Source organism: Cervus canadensis, chromosome 8, assembly GCF_019320065.1.
Source record: "Cervus canadensis isolate Bull #8, Minnesota chromosome 8, ASM1932006v1, whole genome shotgun sequence".
In the NCBI taxonomy this organism is placed as follows: domain Eukaryota; kingdom Metazoa; phylum Chordata; class Mammalia; order Artiodactyla; family Cervidae; genus Cervus; species Cervus canadensis.
The window spans coordinates 74,847,496-74,868,439 of NC_057393.1; the positions used below are offsets into that span (position 1 = coordinate 74,847,496).

The 20,944-nt window shown below is 36.9% G+C and overlaps 1 protein-coding gene across 3 annotated transcripts in view; it reads left to right on the forward strand.

The window, feature by feature from the left end:
* The window catches only part of RTKN2 (rhotekin 2), a 100,845-nt gene that overhangs the window by 14,131 nt on the left and 65,770 nt on the right, over positions 1-20,944 (forward strand). For all 3 annotated transcript variants that reach the window (XM_043476866.1, XM_043476865.1, XM_043476867.1), the window contains one exon: positions 10,804-10,862. In XM_043476866.1, the coding sequence (XP_043332801.1) occupies positions 10,804-10,862 (59 nt within the window). The remainder of the gene's footprint in view (positions 1-10,803; positions 10,863-20,944) is intronic.

Sequence of the window (20,944 nt, forward strand, 5' to 3'; positions counted from 1 at the left end):
GGGGCTCCAAAATCACTGCAGATGGTGATTGCAGCCATGAAATTAAAAGACACTTACTCCTTGGAAGGAAAGTTATGACCAACCTAGACAGCATATTAAAAAGCAGAGACATTACTTTGCCAACAAAGGTCTGTCTAGTCAAGGCTATGGCTTTTCCACTGGTCATGTATGGATGTGAGAGTTGGACTATAAAAGAAAGCTGAGTGCCAAAGAATTGATGCTTTTGAATTGTGGTGTTGGAGAAGACTCTTGAGAGTCCCTTGGACTGCAAGGAGAACCAACCAGTCCTTCCTAAAGGAGATCAGTGCTGGGTGTTCATTGGAAGGATTGATGCTGAAGCTGAAACTCCAATACTTTGGCCACCTGATGCGAAGAGTTGACTCATTGGAAAAGACCCTGATGCTGGGAGGGATTGGGGGCAGGAGGAGAAGGGCACGACAGAGGATGAGATGGCTGGATGGCATCACCAACTCGATGGACATGGGTTTAGGTGGACTCCGGGAGTTGGTGATGGACAGGGAGACCTGGCACGCTGTGGTTCATGGGGTTGCAGAGTCGGACATGACTGAGCAACTGAACTGAACTGAACATAACTAAATGATTCAAAAAGTGACTAAAGCAGGTTGTTTATTTTATATACCTATTTGGACAAAGAGTAAATTATTTGTGAAGATTTGACAAAACAAAGGGATTTGAGCTTAGAGTAGCAAAATAATGAAGAAGTAATGAAGTTTGCATATACAGCTTCTCTGCCCCAAACTATGTGTCTCTTGTCAATAAGGATGCCTCCCAACCTCTAGCACAGGGAGGAGATCTTCCCATAGGAGCTTTGTTTCCTGCTTTCAGGGGAACAAAGGAGGGTTAGGGTGTTCTTGCATGAACTATTTCTCAGGTAACTAATTCAAAATAGTATGCCACTTTGGCATATTTTGCGGTAGTCTCCCCCACTTCCCATCAGTTAATTGTTTATGGTATTATTGAACTTTTTCTCATTTCTCATTTTTTGCTGTAGCTGAAAGTTGGATCTTAATCAGACTCTGATTAAACATATTTTGCAATTATTTTTCTAAGTTTGTTTGGGTACTAAGTGAGATTGTATATTCTGCAAATGTGTTACAATATGATATTTGTTTTTACTGCTTTAAATAAGAGTTTGATCCCTTGGTTTAAATAGCAGTTGCCACATTTCTCCTCTGTGATACTTTAATAGTTTTCACTTCATGATTCATAAGTAATCTTTGGGCTGTTACATTGCAATTGGGAGAATATTCTGTTATCCAACAAGCTTTCACTTAATGATTGTATCCATTTATGATCCTTGCCTAAATTATTGGGGCTTTACAAGACAGTCATTATCTGTTAATAATACTCTATTTTCCTATAACTTTTGGCTAATATTCTTTTGTAAGGAAGGGCATTCCTTTTCTTTCTGTCTCCATAGATTTGTGGGGTTTTTTAATCCAATGTGTTATTATCATTTATATTCATTAATCTTTTTGATAGATTAAATTGTCCCGGTTTTGTTAAATGGAAGGTCCTTTAAGTGGGCTTCTCTGTTCTTTTCGACTTGTCTCCCTGTTAGTCATTAGGAACTTCCTTCCTTTCCCGCATGAAAGGATGGCCAGATTTGCCTTGTATTTTCTGTGCAATAGGCCTGGAGTCAGCCATTCCTTTAATGAGCCTTGATCTGCTTTAAGGGTCAATGGTAATTTGAAACCAAGATATGAGCATTAGCTATGCTCATTTTTATTGGGGATTGCTAATTTTAGGCCTTGAAAATCATGTAACTATGGGAAAGACTTTAAAAAAACTGATGAGTTTATATTGATATTTATAAGTTTTTTTAATTACTTTGTATTTGTATCTCTTATACTAAATATCTTAATTCCTAAGAAACAAAAATATATTTCCTTATTTGATTTGTATATATATTTGTTTTATACTATGATTATATAAAATAGTTTCATAATTATAATACCAGCATGATTGCTGATATAAATCCATCTGGGAAAGTTCAAGATGTCCTTGCAGTTCTTTTCTGACCTACAGAAATTATTAAAACTTTACAATGTACATAAAAGTTGAATTATTCTGTGAAGACTGATATATCTGCAATCTAGAGTCTGCAATTAATATTTTACTATATTTGCTTTGTCTTATATCTTTCTATTCATCTATTAGTTCAGGTTATTTTTTATGATAGTTCTTTTTTCGTATGCGTGTGCGTGTATATATACAAATATATATACATTCTTGTGGATAAAAGGTTAAAAGTTTAAAAGTTACTTAAAATAATCTCTCTCTCTGTATTTTATGTTATCAGTTTCATAAACAGTCATTCATTATTTGTGGCAGTTTGGGGTTGCCTTTTATCCCTCTTTGAATAAACTATGCTTTCTGTATATGCTGTGTTTGTTTTTCCTCAATGCTGGATTAGTAGTACCTGCCTTTATTCCCACTTGAAGAGGCAACCACTGTTCTTTTTCTTTTTTTCACCATCAGTTCAGCTCAGTTCAGTTCAGTCACTCAGTCGTGTCCGACTCTTTGCGACCCCGTGAATCGCAGCATGCCAGTCCTCCATGTCCATCACCAACTCCTGGAGTTGACTCAAACTCATGTCCATCGAGTCGGTGATGCCATCCAGCCATCTCATCCTCTGTCATCCCCTTCTCCTCCTGCCCCCAATCCCTCCCAGCATCAGGGTCTTTTCCAATGAGTCAACTCTTCGCATGAGGTGGCCAAAGTATTGGAGTTTCAGCTTCAGCATCAGTCCTTCCAGTGAACACCCAGGGCTGATCTCCTTTAGGGTGGACTGGTTGGCTCTCCTTGCAGTCCAAGGGATTCTCAAGAGTCTTCTCCAACACCACAGCTCAAAAGCATCAATTTTTTGGCAATCAGCTTTCCTCACAGTCCAACTCTCACATCCGTACATGACCACTGGAAAAACCATAGCCTTGACTAGACGGACCTTTCCGTCTAGTCGTATACTCTGATTTCTTATTGTTTGCATTTGTTTGGTATATCTTTGTCCATCTCTAATTAGCCTTTATGAAATGGTTGTTGAAAATGTGTTTGTTGTAGTCATCCCAGAGTTGAGTTTTACATCATGAGCCTATCTGAAAATCCTTTTACTAGAGAAATTAGGGCTTCCCTGGTGGTTCAGATGGTAAAGAATCCTCCTGCGATGCAGGAGAACTGGATTTGATTGTGTATATATATATATAACTGGCATACTTGATTTCAGTTTTGTCATATTCTTTTATGTTAACTTATGTGTATTATAATTACAGCTTGTTTTTTATATGTGGCCTATTTTCCTTATTCTTTTTTTAATTTAAGATTATTTGTCATAGTAGTACTGGAACTTTATATGTTTAAAAATTATATACTGTTAGCTTTATAATGACCTTAGTTCTTTTTTCCTTAGGCTTCTCCTATTTTGTTTTTCTGCTTTATATGATATCATTTTGGAGAAGGCAATGGCAGCCGACTCCAGTACTCTTGCCTGGAAAAATCTCATGGATGGAGGAGCCTGTTAGGCTGCAGTCTATGGAGTCTCTAAGAGTCGGACATGACTTAGCGACTTCACTTTCACTTTTTACTTTCATGCATTGGAGAAGGAAATGGCAACCCACTCCAGTGTTCTTGCCTGGAGAATCCCAGGGATGGGGGGGCCTGGTGGGCTGCCGCCTATGGGGTCGTACAGAGTTGGACACGACTGAAGCGACTTAGCAGCAGCAGAAGCCGCAGCATGATATCATTTTATTTCTACTTAAAATTTTCTGTGTGGAAATCAATGAACTTATTATTCTATTTTCCCATTTCTTCCTTTTCTACCATTCTGTCTTCTTTTTTTAGAGTTGTATTTCTGTTTTGCTAAGTAGATAGTATTTACATATCAATCCTGTACTTGTATCTCCACCTTTATTTTAGTCTTTGATCTGCAGTTAAATAAATATAATGTTTGATACCTGTCTTTTTGTTATGCTTTCTGAAATCATCTGTTGTTTAGAGGAAGCTCATGAGCTAGTGGATTCCTTAAAGTGAACACAGTTTTCTTTACATTCTTGTATCTTTAAAGTGCTTTTCTTTAGTGTTGGTACCTAAAGTGCAGCTTGATTGGATACAAAATCCTTGGACAAGACTTTCTTTCGCTGAGATTCTCTGAATACCTTGCTCCATTGTTGTGTTGTTACCAATAAATCTAATGTCTAATTTTTTCCCTTTTTTGAAAGGACCAAGTCGTTTATCTGGTATATGACTAAGGCCAAGCATTTTGGCTCATTTAGTGCCTTTGAAATATTGGCTCAGATGGTAAAGAATCTGCCTGCCACAGAGGAGACTCAGGTTCGATCACTGGGTTGGAAAGGTCCCCTGGGAGAAGGGAATGGCAACTCACTCCTGTATTCTTGCCTGGAGAATTCCGTGGACAGAGGAGCCTGGCAGGTGACCGTCCATGGGGTTTCAAAGAGCTGGACACGACTGAGTGACTTTAAAAAGATGTGTTAATAGATTCAGTTCTTTTATTTTCAGAAAGTTTTCCTGGAGTTAAAGCCTGGGAGAGGTGGGGGAGGGACATTAATTCTATCCTGTCTTGTTATTTTATTTTTCTTATTTAAGGACTCCAGTTGCGTGCAAATTGGATCTTCTTTGCCTGGCTTTTATGTCTGTCACTTTCTCTTTGATGTTTTTAAACTCTTTATTTTTTTGTTTGTTTTGTTTTGATCCACTGTATCCCTTTTTGCAGCCTTTACCTGCTCTTTATCCTTTACTAGTGTGGGGTGTTAGATTTCAGATTCTTGGTTTCTCTCCTATTTGCAGTAGCTTTTTAAGCTACACTTAATTCATTTTGGAGTATCATGTTAGTTTTTGTTTGTTTGTTTTTTGGAGAGTGGTTGGTGGGGTATTTTTATCAGCTGAAGCATTGGGATTCTACTTTCATTGTATAGTAACTTTCTATGGGTGTTTGAGTCCTTTTTTTTTTGTTGTTCCTAATGAAATATGTGGTGTTGAAGAAGACTCTTGAGAGTCCCTTGGACTGCAAGGAGATCCAACCAGTCCATCCTAAAGGAGATCAGTCCTGGGTGTTCATTGGAAGGACTGATGCTGAAGCTGAAACTCCAGTACTGTTCCTAATGAAATATATGGTGTTGAAGAAGACTTTTGAGAGTCCCTTGGACTGCAAGGAGATCCAACCAGTCCATCCTAAAGGAGATCAGTCCTGGGTGTTCACTGGAAGGACTGATGCTGAAGCTGAAACTCCAGTGCTGGGAGGGATTGGGGGCAGGAGGAGAAGGGGATGACAGAGGATGAGATGGCTGGATGGCATCTCCGACTCGATGGACATGAGTTTGAGTAGACTCCGGGAGTTGGTGATGGACAGGGAGGCCTGGCGTGCTGCAATTCATGGGGTCGCAAAGAGTCGGACACGACTGAGCGACTGAACTGAACTGAACTGAACTGAATGAAATATGTAGGATGTAGGATTTTTCTGGGTCAAGTGGTGGTGGTGGTGGTGGAGGGGAGTGGGTAAAAGGAGTTAGTTGGTTTCTTAGTTCAAAAGTGTTTTCTATTATTGGAAGGATGGGTAGTTGTTTCTTTAATAAATGGTTCCTTTGGAGACTTTGGTTGGTTGAGTTTCTGATAGTTTGATTCTATTTTATATCTAAGGGGTTTTAATTTCAGTTCCTTTCTCCTCCTCTTCTTTCTCGTCCCCCTCCCTTCTCCACCTCCTCTTGCTCCCTCTCCTCTCCTCTTCCTTGTCTTCTTCCTTCCTTCCTTTTTTTCATGGCCAAACCTTCAAAGGATACCTCCGCTATGGTGTCTCTTCTCCACAAGACTAACAACTTCTGAACCACAGTTCTTTTAGAGCCCCTAGGGCTGTGGTAACCACCAGATTTTGTATCCATCTTCTAGAGGAGAGGATTAAATAAGTTGATCTTATTTTATGTTCTGCAAGAGGTTTTCAGTCGCTCAGTCATGTCCGACACTTTGCGACCCCATGGACTGCAGCATCCCAGGCTTTCCTGTCTTTCACTGTCTCCCAGCTTGCTCAAACTTATGTCCATCGAGTTGGTGATGCCATCCAACCATCTCATCCTCTGTTGTCCCCTTCTCCTCCTGCCTTCAATCTTTCCCAGGATCGGGTTTTTTCCAGTGAGTCAGCTCTTTGCATCAGGTGGCCAAGTGTTTTGGAATACCTGACTATTTGGGTAAGGCCTCCAGGAGCTGGTTCTGTTGTATTCAGTTGTTAATTTCCTCTTTTACATGTAAATTGAAATCTGTTTTCTAGTTATGCTGTTGGTTTGGGCCACAGATGATTTTATTTGCTTTCCTTGTTGATGTGAAACTTTTCATAGGATTCTAGAAAAGATTCCAATTTAGGTGACTATCATTATCTTATAGAAACTGGGAAGTCATACTCCGATCACTTTTACAAATGATTTAGTGCCTCTTCCACGTAAGCTTCAAATTAATACTAAAACCACAAATACTCACAAAATAATCCTGGTTTTCTTGTACCTTTCTAAGAATGATACACAAATACTAGGGCTTCCCTTGGTGGTTCAGATGGTAAAGAATCTGCCTGCTGTGCAGGAGACCTGGGTTCAATCCCTGGGTCGGAAAAATACCCTGGAGAAGGGAATGGCTACCCATTCCAGTATTCTGGCCTGGAGAATTCCGTGGATAGAGGAGCCTGGCGGGCTACAGTCCATGGGTTCATAGAGTTGGACATGACTGAGTGACTAACAGTAAAAATGATACAGAATACTTTAAAAATATTTTTTTATTCAGTAGCTATTAGATAAATACTTCCCACCATTTACAGATGAGGATGCTGAGTCTGAGAGGTTAACAGCAACTTACTAAACTAGTTATTAATGGGTAAGAGTCACACCTATTTAGGACTTGCTCCACCAAAATGACCATATCCTGTTTTACTTCATTTGCTATTCACTAAACATTTATTGAGTTCCTTAGACTGTTCTGAGTTATATATATTGGGCACTGGTGATTGAGCAGTGAACAAAATAGGCCAAAATACCCCTATTCTTTTTTTTTAAATAATTTTATTTATTTAATTTTGGCTGTGCTGGGCCATCGTTGCTGCATGAGCTTTTCTCTAGTTGCCGTGAATGGAGGCTCTATTTTGTTGAGGTGCGCAAACTTCTCATTGCAGTGACTTCTCTTGTTGTGGAGCATGCACATGGCTCTGGTGGTTGTGACTCCTGGGCTTTGGAGCACAGGCTTAGTAGTTGTGGTGCATGAGCTTAGTTGCTCCATGGCATGTGGGATCTTCCTGGATCAGGGATCGAACCTTTGTCTACTGCGTTGGCAGGTGGATTCTTTACCAGTGAGCCGCCAGGGAAGCCCCCCAAATTCCTATTCTTATAGAACTAATGTTTTAGCAGTAATGTTCTCTCCTGGCCCAGCCCACTAGTCTGTCTTCTTGAAACTTTATTTGACTTTATAATACTAGCCAAAGATACTTATAGGACCTAATTATATGTATCATTCAACATGATTGTGATTTTAATAATGCCACAAAGCTAAATAGTTTCTTACACTCCAATTGACTAGTTTAATTACTTATATACTATAACATAAAAATAAAAGCTAAAAGTGTAGATCGCCAGTGATAATTATGTACTCCTGGTATTTCTGCAATACAATATGGTATATTAAAGACATTGCTGGTTTTACTTTTTTAAACTTTATATTGTTTGGTGTCTGTTGAAAATAGGTTATTTCAAGATTTAAAGTAGAAAACTCATCTTCCCAACTTAACATACTTATGAAAGTATTGATTTTATACCACATAGTTTTAGATGACTTAAAATTCCATGTTAAGCATTTCTGGGTGTTTTAGTTTTCACTTATTTGCGTGAGAGGTGAAGGATTTTTATAACCTGCTTTTAAATAATAGAATCCTATTTAGAATTCTTCTAGTGCTTCATTAAGAAAATAATGCTTTCCCCCGACCCCCCGCCCACAGAAAAAAAAAAAAAAAAAAAAGAAAATAATGCTTTCATCATGTGTCATTTCTTAATGTATTTTGTTAACTCTGGAAGGCAGTGCTATTGTAAATTCCAATATGGAACAATATAAAATAAGGTAATCTGTATTTACTCTGCTAATTTTAATACAGATTTTTGAGCAACGAAGTGGCTGATTGGCACCCTCTGTTGGTCATTTTATTTACCTACAGGCAGAAATATGTTAATAAAACAGTTAAAAATTTGTCTTTTGTATTTTTATTTCTGTCTTTTAAATTAGCTTTTACAGATCTTACCAAAATAATTCTCTAAACCGGGTTCATAAGAATAAGGTACACTGTTATATAGCTGTGCTTTTGATTGAGTGATTTTTATGGTTATTTGCTTTTTCTTCAGACTGGCTAATTGTAGCATTTAGAATTGGTATTAACATTGCAGATTTTAAAACAAATATTTATTTAACTGTAGCAAACTATTAGCTACAGTAGCACATTGTTAAATAGATAATGTATAACAATTTTGTTGTCAATTTGGATTAATTAGAAAAGCATCACGTTTTAGCACCCTGAATAGCAATTGAGTTATCTGAATTGAAAATAATTCAAGTTTCTGAAACATAAGACTGGATAATTTCATCTCTTAATTTTTTAAAGGCAGACTTAATTATTCTGTAAAATTATTTGGTTAATTGGATTTATATTATGGTTTGATAATATTTGTGTATATAATAAGTTTGTTGACTAGTCCTGAAAAGGACTTGCTTATGCAAGTAATTTACAGTTATAGGGAGAAAAAGCTATACCCTGCCAGGTGGTTGAATAACTTAGAGTGGGAAAATTTTTTGGGTAAATATTCAGCCAGTTGGTTTTGGTGTTTTCTAGTATTTTAGAATTTCACTTGTCTGCCAAAGCCTTAAGTTTAATCCAATTTAATAATGCCTAATGGATTTAAATTTTAGCATAATCTATGACCTATTCCATAGTACTGAAGTTACTCACTGTATTAGAGCTTCCTTGTATTTTTTTCACTGAAATGGATATTTTTAAGAATTTATGCCTTGCTCATATAGGAGATATTTTTAGAAATATTTACTTACAAATGCCAGCCAACTGTGTTTATACTGTATTTCTTGTACCAATTTGAGGAAAGTGAGATTTGTGTTTGATTTCTAGTTGGCCTTTCAGTGTATAATTTCACAACATAGACTATTCAATTGAATTTTTCACTCTGATGACCTAATAAGCCAGCTGGTAAACATGACAAACTGAACTTGTCTATGAAATATTGAACTTGACTCTTTAAAATTTATGATTCAACAAAACATTATTTTGAAATAATGAGAACTTTTATTTTTCACTGAGTGAATTCCCTGTTTTAATTTAAAAACCAGTGTGACCACAAAATTATTAGATAGGATCCTGAGAATTTATGACTTTAAGTCTACTATATTACTTAAGTTATACCTAGTGCTTGATTCTATAAATTCTATAAATACTATATATATAAAAGTCCTGTATAGGCTTACTGACCATAAGTACCTCAGTAAATTATTTTTGCTCCTTTGGAATTTATTTCACCTGTAATACTTATGGGCTTAATCCAATAAGAGTTTAAAAAGTAGGATGATATATTTTGTTTTAAAATTTGGTGCATGGTAATATTATGTGCAGTCTTTTTAGCAAGGCTACTGAAATGCATGTAAGATGTGTCATACTCTTCTGAAACTTAGATACACTTCACACTCCCACTCAGTCTTTCTCTAAAAGTCCTTTTAGAATCAAAACAGTATTCAAATGAAGCTTCTATCTTATCACATACTTGAGGTACCTAATTAAATTAACTGGCAGTTAATTGGCTAACCAAATTGAATAGAGACCAAAAAAAAAAAAAAAAAGTGCACAGAAGAATACTCCTGGATACATTGCTCTAGAAATGGAATGCTAATCTCTAAATGTAGGTTATTTATTAGGAAACAGGATATTGGAGAACTGTTTAGAGATGGGATTGATTTGGTCTAATGGAAGTAACTATTTTGAAAAAAAAACTTTATGATAATAGTATAGTCTACATTCAAACCTGGAAGTGTCTTATATCCCAAGAATTTCCTTTGAGACATTTTCTATTGTCATGGTAATGTTTTCCTCTCCACATTTATTCTCTCTAGAGGGCCTCTCCCTTCCTTTGCCACCTTAGTTAATTTATTGTTTTGATATATGCTTAGTGTTTAAAGCTTCAAGGAAGTAAATTACGATATTACTACACATGAATATGTAGCAGAGAGTAATTTTTTAAATGTTTGTTAGAGACTTTATAGGGATAATATACTCTTTGGCGGCAAGCTCATGGTTAGAAAGTTTATTTTCGGCGGCAAGCTCATGGTTAGAAAGTTTATTTATTAACTTTTTCAGGTAACTATAATCTGGTAAGCTAGAAATGTAATTTATGAAATGGTTACCCAAGATATACTTCCTAGGACTTGTGTAAATATAGCATATCTTGTTTATAAATGTAAGAGGTCACAAAAGACTTTCATTGTAGAATAAGCTAATATGCAATCATCAGGGAAAGTAAAGCTTATATGAAAAAATAAAAGAGAGAATGGCTCTATTTCTTTTAAAGTCAGCTAGCTGTTGACTAAATATCACAAAGTTTGAGTCAAATAGTTTATATTAACTGGAAGTCATTGTTATTCCAGGGTATGTGTTTGTTTTTAATATTTAGGCATTTGTGAAAGATTGTTAAAACAATTGCTTATTAGAGAAGATCTTTGTTTTTTTTTCATTAGGTTTTTATTTTCTTTTGACAGTGAGGAGAATTTTGAAAGTAAAGAACGGACAGCTTGTAGAGGAAAGATTGCCATATCAGGTATGCTGTAATTGATCATTTTTATATTGCTGAGTAAATTCTATAAAGTAACTTCCTAGAATTAGTGGCTTTTTTAAATTCCTTATATCCATTTTCATTTTATTTTGCATACCTCTACCAGAATATTTGTTGTAAAACACTGTTTTCATCATTATGCTCTACATTTGTGTAGAATTTTACAGTTTGAGAAAACCGATTCATGTATATTGCGTATATTAATGTAGTTTTCTCTTCAGTGCCACACTGTGAAATAAGCAGGGTAGTTCTCTTTTTCTACAGACTCAGAGGTTAAATCACTTCCTGTAAATAGTTGAGCTGGGCTACAAACTCAAGTTGTTTGACTCTGCATTCCTTTTCTGCTCAGAAGTTTCAATACCGCTTTCTTTTAATGTTTGTCTACTCCAAAATTTCCATGAGGGTTGGAACCGTGTTTGCTTTGTTTGTCACTATATACCCAGAAACGAATACAGTGCTCATGTGTAGTTATTATTCAGTGAATATTGATTGGATGGATGACTGCACTCTGTTGCCCATAGGATAGAGTAGACGCTCCCCCACCAGAGTTTCCTATTTTGACCCAAGCACTTTTCCTTGGACTGTATGTAGTCCATGGGGTTGCAAAGAGTTGGACATGACTGAGTGACTTTCACACTCACAACTATTTTTCTAGTCCTATCGTCCACTATTCCTATACATAAGCTGTCTATATTAGCTGTATATTTTTCTCTGTGTTCTGTCAATGCACCCTATGCTCCTGACCCCCAGTTAACTCTTGAAATAACTATAGTATCTTCAGGATCTATTAGCTCATCTATAAAGCCTTCCCTGTTATCATTCTCCTAGAAATGATGTTTTCCTTCTCTGAATTCTTAATGCAGTTAGGAAACCCTTCACCACTAGATGGCACTTATGCTGTGTTGTCTCAGTTTCTCCAAAGTGTTTAAGGAAGCTAAAGACAATGGCTTGGAGATGCCACAGATTGGAGTGAATAAATACATGACTGACTCATGGGTATGCTAGTTAGATAATGTATCTTTTATAATTATTATCTCACTGATACATTTTAGAAACAACAGACCTCCAGCAGCCCTTAAGTAATAACTAGGTTGTTTCATTGGCTGAAAGCCTTGTTCTCTTAGCTCCAGGAAGCCTGCTGCTACATTTCAGGCCATGTCACCCAAGGAACTGTTTTTAGAAATGTGTTCATGATAAACAAAAATTCTACTACAGGACGGGTAGACCTGAATTTTACATATGACATAATTGTCCTAAATCAGAGGAATTATTCTTAGCAGAAATTCTTCAGAAAATAAATGAACTATATATAAAAATCTGTTGCTTGCTGTATAGTTATTTATGTTTTCCTCTTTGCAATTATGATATGAGTGGAATGAAACATGTTTTATATCTTATTTATGCTTCTGATGCCAAATATAGCACTTTTACATATTGTTAACTATGTTCAATAAATTTTAATGTGAAAAAAACAAAATAGTGTAGATTTTTAAAGAGGATTCTAAAAATACTTAAATATAATCTTTAATACTGAAATATAATTCCTTTCTTATGTTTTAGTGCCACTCCGTAAACAAATGAGATGTGTTAAATTGTTTTTGAAGACTGAATGCCATGACAGAGTTAGCCTTTATTGTCATTTCATAGTAGGTTATTGACTGCAGCAGTTCATGAAATTAGCATTAACTGTCCATTTAGAAGAGTGTTTAAATAAAAGCATTTAAGAGAGAAAACTGTTTTCTTGACCACAAATACTTGAGTGTAGAAATCAATCTTATTTCATGTGTTCCTTTATTATAAATGATAATTTTAAATTAAGGAGCCAAAATTCTCAGAAAATGGGATACTTGCAAAATTTCTTCTTATCTTTGCTTAGGCCTAATCATATCTTGTCTGTGTATTTGTTTTGTGTGTGTGTGTGTATTTGTAAAAGATAAAAACAAAGAACGTTAAAAATGAATTCGCCCTTTATAAATCCATTTTATTTTGATGTGGGAATGAAAATATGACTTATTTTGATCAAAATGAATATTTGTGACAAAATTTCATAGTATTTCTGAGATTACATTGTTTTCCAGAAGGTACTTGGGTTTTCTGTTTCCAGCTTCACCACTCGCTGGCCAGATCTCTAGGAAAGTTAAAAGAATAATTGAGGTTTATCCTGATTATTTCTGCTAAACATAAAAAAATTGCACATGGTAAATAGGCAGACTACTAATTCATTGACTAAAACCAAATCAGTTCACAAAAGTAACTTGGATTTCACTTTTGAAAATGACAGAACTTCTGGGACCTGATAGCATCAATTTAGCTATCCTGATCAGTTTCAACAATAAAGTGTCAATTAAGACATTAAAAAAGAAGTTAAGAGTACTGTAAACTAAAACTGAGTCAATCATTTGCAAGAATGTGGAAGGAATTTCTACTCTTTGACACTGAATTTAAAAATAATTATTAACTTATACATTTTTTTTTTTTGCCATCTGAATAGTACATGACTGCCTGGGAAATAGATAAGAAATGTCCACCTTCTCTTCTTGAGGATTTGATGTAGCTAGGCATGGGAAAGGGCAAACTGATGAATAGGCTGTGGTTGTATGGCAAAAGAAGCAAGGGTCCAGTGTTCCTTCCAAGGTGGTGTAAATAGTTAATATCACCCTAGTAGAAAAAGAGCAACTATGAAAAAGAGCAGTTGTGAAATGCAGTGAGTCATCAACTATGGTCAAGAAAGTAGCAAGCCCTTTGACAGGACATCAGTGAAGTCATAGAAAACAATAAAGGCAATCTTATTAAAATCAAGAACAAAATAGCTTTGTCTATTATATCAATTTTACAACAGAGTTTTAGAAATTCTAGCTAAAATACTAAGAATGAAAGTTGAAACTACTGAAAAGATACAGATAAATTAAGTACTATTTGAAGATAATAGATTGCAGACCTAGAAAATAAAGGGAATTTACTGAGACATTTACAAAAAGTGGTAGTTGGTCCCAGAGTCAGAATAACTAGTTATAAAATATGATGGCAAAAATTATCTCCTTTACAATAAAATCAGCAAAAAAACAAACAATAAATATCCCAAGAATAACCTTAAATAAGACATAAGAGTAATTGTATTATACTACTATATATAAATAGCATATTTGTAAAGTTAACAGTTCCCAAGTTACTTTGGGTAATATGTGTGCTCAGGCACTCAGTTGTGTCTGACTCTTGGCGACTCTTGACTGCAGCCTGCCAGGCTCCTCTGTCCATGAGACTCTCCAGGCAAGAATACTGGAGTGGGTTGCCATTTACTCCTCCAGGGGTTTTCCTAACTCAGTGATTGAACCTGGGTCTCCTGCATCGGCAGGCAATTCTCTATGACTGAGCCACCTGGGAAACCCATTTTGGATAATAGAATTCTAATAAAACATTTTGGAAGGGGGATTCTGACACAGTATTTCTAAGATTTACTTAAAGAAATTAGCAAGTGAGAATAATATGTTTTCGGATGGGTATATTTCTGATGGTGAATCACTGTAGATGGTGACTGCAGCCATGAAATTAAAAGACGCTTGTTCCTTGGAAGAAAAGCTTTGACAAACCTAGACAGCATATTAAAAAGCAGAGACATTACTTTGCCAACAAAGGTCTGTCTAGTCAAAGCTATAGTTTTTCCAGAAGTCATGTATGGATGTGAGAGCTGGACTATAAAGAAAGCTGAGTGCCGAAGAATTGATGCTTTTGAATGGTGGCGCTGGAGGAGACTCTTGAGAGTCCCTTGGACTGCAAGGAGATCAAACCAGTTAATCCTAAAGGAAAGCAGTCCTGAATATTCATTGGAAGGACTGATGCTGAAGCTGAAGCTCCAATACTTTGGCCACCTGATGGAAAAGACCCTGATGCGGGGATAGATTGAAGACAGGAGAAGGGGATGACAGAGGACGAGATGATTGGATTGTATCACCATCTGAATGGACATGAATTTGAGCAAGTTTCAGGAGATGTGAAGGACAGGGAAGCCTGGTGTACTGCAGTCCATGGGGTCACAAAGAATCAGACGTTACTGAGTGACTGAACAACAACAAAAAATTTCTGTCAGGAGCCACCTGAGAAGCTCATTTTGAATAATAGAATTCTAATAAAACATTTTGGAGGGGAGATTTTGACCCAGTATTTTTAAGATTTACTTAAAGAAATTAGCAGGTGAAAATAAGATGTTTTTTGAAGGATTTATTTCTGAACAGATGGTAAGGTATATAAAATTTCAATAGTTAAGATGGTGTGCAAAAAAAAAAAAAAAGATGGTGTGGTATTGATATCAGGGTATTAATAGGAAGTAATTGATTAATGACTCAGATCTATAAAGCATTAGCCAAGGAAAAGACTCTCAGAATGGCATATGTGGTGAAGATGGCACTGTTCAGTCAGTGAAGAAAAGACTTATTAGATATATAAATGGAGCTGGAACAACTATTTTTATAAGAAGAATATTTATATTTTAACCTTACATATTCGGAAATCTCCATAGATTAAATAGTTAATTTTTTAAACTAGGAGCCATAAATAATGTATATTTAAAAAGAAAACTGGGCCATGGATACAAACATATTCACTGAACTGGCCAGTAAGTTTGTTAACATTTTTCTTAATCCAGAAAATGCAAATGTAGGCAGTTAATCCTGTCACTTGACTATTAAATTGTGTAAATATATATGTATATATTTTAATTGAAGTGTAGTTGATTTACAATGTTGTGTTAGTTTCTAACATATAGCAAAGTGATTCAGTTGTACATACATGCTCATGCATGTGTGTTCAGTCATGTGCGACTCTTTATAACCCCATGGACTGTAGCTCACCAGGCACCTCTGTCCATGGATTTCCACACAAGATTACTGGACTGGGTTGTCATTTCCTACTCCAGGGGATCTTCCTGACCCAGATATCAAACCTGAATCTCCTGCATTGGAAGTTAGATTCTTTACCACTGCCCAAGCTAGAAAGCCAAGGTCCTATCTATAATTTCTTTTAACAAAATACATATAAGTGGGAAGGTATAATATTATATAGTACTCTTTCATTCTGGAATTTTAAAATGACACATGCACACATTTTAATAAGTTAAACATGTTAAATAGATACAAACTGTAATTTCTAAAAATATTTTAAAAATTAACCTCATTGAAATTTTTGGTTTATAAAAAATAACCTTAAACTCAGGGTATCAAGAAGTTTAAATAACTATGTGCAAAGATGGGCTTAATAAAGGACAGAAATGGTATGGACCTAACAAAAGCAGAAGAGATTAAGAAGAGGTGGCAAGAATACACAGAAGAACTATACAAAAAGATCTTCACAACCGATGTAATCACGATGGTGTGATCACTAACCTAGAGCCAGACATCCTGGAATGTGAAGTCAAGTGGGGCTTAGGAAGCATCACTACGAACAAAGCTAGTGGAGGTGATGGAATTCCAGTTGAGCTATTTCAAATCCTGAAAGATGATGCTGTGAAAGTGCTGCCCTCAATATGCCAGAAAATTTGGAAAACTCAGCAGTGGCCACAGGACTGGAAAAGGTCAGTTTTCATTCCAATCCCAAAAAAAAGCAATGCCAAAGAATGCTCAAACTACCACACAATTGCACTCATCTCACATGCTAGTAAAATAATACTCAAAATTCTCCAAGCCAGGCTTCAGCAATACGTGAACCATTGACTTCCAGATGTTCAAGTTGGTTTTAGAAAAGGCAGAGGAACCAGAGATCAAACTGCCAACATTCGCTAGATCATCAAAAAAGCAAGAGAGTTCCAGAAAAGCATCTATTTCTGCTTTATTGACTACGCCAAAGCCTGTGACTGTGTGGATCACAATAAACTGTGAAAAATTCTTCAAGAGATGGGCATACCAGACCATCCGACCTGCCTCTTAGGAAACCTGTATGCAGGTCAGGAAGCAACAGTTAGAACTGGACGTGGAACAACAGACTGGTTCCAAATAGGAAAAGCAGTACATCAAGGCTGTATATTGTCACTCTGCTTATATAACTTATATGCAGAGTACATCATGAGAAATGCTGGGCTGGATGAAGCACAAGCTGGAATCAAGATTGCTAGGAGAAATATCAATAACCCCAGATATGCAGATGACACCACCCTTATGGCAGAAAATGAAGAAGAACTAAAGAGCCTCTTGATGAAAGTGAAAGAGAAGAGTGAAAAAGTTGGCTTAAAGGTCAACATTCAGAAAAATAAGATCATGGCATCTGGTCCCATCACTTCATGGGAAATAGATGGGGAAACATTGGCTGACTTTATTTTTTTGGGTTCCAAAATCACTGTAGGTGGTGATTGCAGCCATGAAATTAAAAGACACTTACTCCTTGGAAGGAAAGTTATGACCATCCTAGACAGCATATTAAAAAGCAGAGACATTACTTTGTCAACAAAGGTCCGTCTAGTTGAGGCTATGGTTTTTCCAGTGGTCATGTATGGATGTGAGAGTTGGACTATAAAGAAAGCTGAGCACCAACGAAATGGTGCTTTTGAACTGTGGTGTTGGAGAAGGCTCTTGAGAGTCCCATGGGCTACAAGGAGATCCAACCAGTCCATCCTAACGGAGATCAGTCCTGGGTATTCATTGGAAGGACTGATGTTGAAGCTGAAACTCCAGTATTTTGGCCACCTGATGTGAAGAGTTGACTCATCTGAAAAGACCCTGATGTTGGGAAAGATTGAAGGCAGGAGGAGAAGGGGACAACAGAGGATGAGATGGTTGGATGGCATCACCGACTCAATGAACATGAGTTTGGATAAACTCTGGGAGTTGGTGATGGACAGGGAGGCATGGCGTGCTGCAGTTCACGGGGTCGCCAAGAGTTGGACACGACTGAGCAACTGAACTGAACTGATGATGGTCAGCCACATATCAGATACATATTCTTTGAAGTTTAAAGTACCTCTCCTAAGGACTGGGCTAATGGTTGATTCATGATTTTAGTTCTACTGGAATAAAATGTTAACAGGAGTATTTTCCTATACAATATAAAAGGTCATGTAACGTGGAGTTTAGTAAATATTGAGAAGAATCCAACAGTTAATAATATAAAATTCTAGCCAGCATGTGGTTTTGTGTAAGTATAAGATTGTCATATAGAAAGGAAAGGAACTATAAAGAAACGGACCGTGTTAAAGGTCTAGTTAAATGCCCTCCTTTTACAAATTAGAGACTGAGACTCAATCTTGTAACTAACTTGTCCAAGCCACTTCTTAGTGTAGAGCCAGGACTGATGCCTGAGCCTGACTTCTGTTTTGGGCTCTTATTTACCATATCTGTGTTCTCCCACTTTATAACTTAATCATATTATTTATTCACCACATTTTTCCTTTAAATTTGGAAAATTAACAAGTAATGAAATGTCTTCTGCCCAGCACCTCTCTAGTTTTTCTCAAAAATGAGCATAATGAGAACAGGATGCAGTTCATAACATTAGAGCACTTGCTTAGCTTCATTAAGGTTAAGAACTTTACATAGGAAAAAGTTTACTTTAAATATAATTTGATTTGGCAAACAGAAACCTTGCATGAAAGTCACAAACTTTAAAACCTCTTTAGTCCATATCATAGTAACTCATGTTGTGAAATGGTTTTCTATAATCTTGACATTTTCTTCAGATAGACCGTTTTCCTATTTTAGCTGCCTTACAAGAGCTTCCAAAGACTTCAGTCTCCCTAGAGTTTGTTGTTCTTGTAACTCGAGTGTTAGCTGTGTGTGTGTGTGTGTGTGTGTGTGTACATGGAAGAACTGTGTAAAACAGATCTTAATGAACTGGATTACTATGATGGCGTGGTTAGTCACCCAGAGCCAGACATTCTGGAGTGACGTCAAATGGGCCTTAAGAAGCACTGCTGTTAGTAAAGTTAGTGAATGTGATGAAATTCTAGCAGAACTATTCAAATCCCCAAAGGAAGATGCCATCAAGGTTTTGCATTCATTATGTCAGCAAATCTGGAAGACCCAGCAGTGTCCACAGGACTGGAAAAGGTCAGTCCTCATCCCAATTCCTAAGAAGGGTAGTACCAGAGAATGTGCTAACCATTGGACAGTTGCACTCATCTCCCATGTGAGTAAGGTCATGCTTAAAATCTTGCATGCTAGGCTTCAGCACTATATGAATCAAGAACTTCCAGATGTCCAAGCTAGGTTTAGAAAAGGAAGAGATCAAATTGCCAACATTTGCTGGATTATAGAGAAAGCAAGGGGATTTCAGAAAAACATCTATGTGTTTCATCAACTACACTAAAGCCTTTGACTGTGTGGATCATGACAAACTGTGGAAAGCTCTTAGAGAGATGTGATTACCAGACTATCTTACCTATCTCCTGAGAAGCCTGTATGCAGGTCAAGAGGCAACAGTTAGAACCCTGTATGGAACAACTGATTAGTTCAGGGTTGAGAAAGGAGTACGACAGGGCTGAATGCTGTCACCCTGTTTGTTTAATCTACACACTGAGCACACCATGGGAAATGCTGGGCTGGGTGAGTTACAAGCTGGTATCAAGTGGGACATCAACAGCCTAAGGTACGCAGATGATACCATTCTAATGGCAGAAAGCAAAGAGGAGCTAAAGAGCCTCTTGATAATGAGGTGAAGAAGAGTGAAAGAGCCAGCTTAAGACTAAATATTAAAAAAACTAAGATCATAGCATCCAGTCCCATTATTGCACAGCAAATAGAAGGGGAAAAGGTGGAAGTAGTGACAGATTTCCTCTTTTTGGGCTCCAAAATCACTGCAGACAGTGGCTGCAGCCATGAAATCAGAATATGATTGCTTCTTGGCAGGAAAGCTATGACAAACCTAGACGGTGTGTTGAAAAGGAGAGACATTGCTTGGCTGACAAAGGTCTGTATAGTCAAGGCTATGGTCTTCCCAGTGGTCACATAACAGTTGTGAGAGCTGGACCGTAAGTAAAGAAGGCAGAATGCCAAAAAGCTGATGCCTTCTGACTGTGGTGCTGGAGAAGACTCCTGAAAGTCCTTTGGACAGTAAGGAGATCAAACCAGCCAATCTTAAGGAAGATCATCCCTGAATATTCATTGGAAGGACTGATGCTGAAGCTGAAGCGCCAGTATTTTGGTCATCTGATGTGCATGGATGACTCATTGGAAAAGTCCCTGATGCTGGGAAGGATCAAGGGCAGAAGGAGAAGAGGGCATCAGAATATGAGATGGCTGGACAATATCACTGATACAATGAACATGAACCTGGGCAAACTCTGGGAGACGGTGAGGGACAGAGAGGCCTGGCGTGCTACAGTCCATGGGGTCGCAAAGCATCTGACATGACTGGCTGGCTGAACAACCATGGTTTCCCTGGTGGCTCAGATAGTAAAGAATCAGCCTGCAATGCAGGAGACCTGGGTTCAATCCCTATATATATTCTTTTTCATATTCTGCTCCATATAAGGTATGAATACAGTTCCCTGGGCTCTACAGTAGGACCTTGTGTATCTATTTTATATATATAATAGTTTGTATTATAATGGGATCTGCTGATCCCAAACTCCTAATTTATCCCTTTCTCACCTCATTTTCCTTTTGGTACCCACAAGTTTGTTTTGTATGTCTGTGAATCTGTTCCTGTTTTGTAAATAAGTTCATTTGCATCATTTTAGATCCCATGTATAAGTAATACCATATAGTATTTGTATTTCCATTTTTGACTTACCTCACTTATGATAATGTCTGGATACAGTCATGTTTCTGCAAATGGCATTATTTTATTTCTTTTTATGGCTGAGTAGTATTTCATTATGTGTGTGTATATATGTGTAAATATATATATATATATATACACACACATAACATCTTTTTTATCCATTTATCTGTTGGTGAATGTTTAAGTTGCTTCTATGTCTTGACTATTGTAAATAGTGCTGCTATGAACAATGTTGTATATTTTTTTTTTAATTATACTTTTGTCTGAGTGTATGCCCAGGAGTGGAATTGCTGGATCACATAGTGACTCTGTTTTTAGTTTTTGAGGAGCCTCCCGTACTGTTTTCCATAGTGGCTGCACCAATG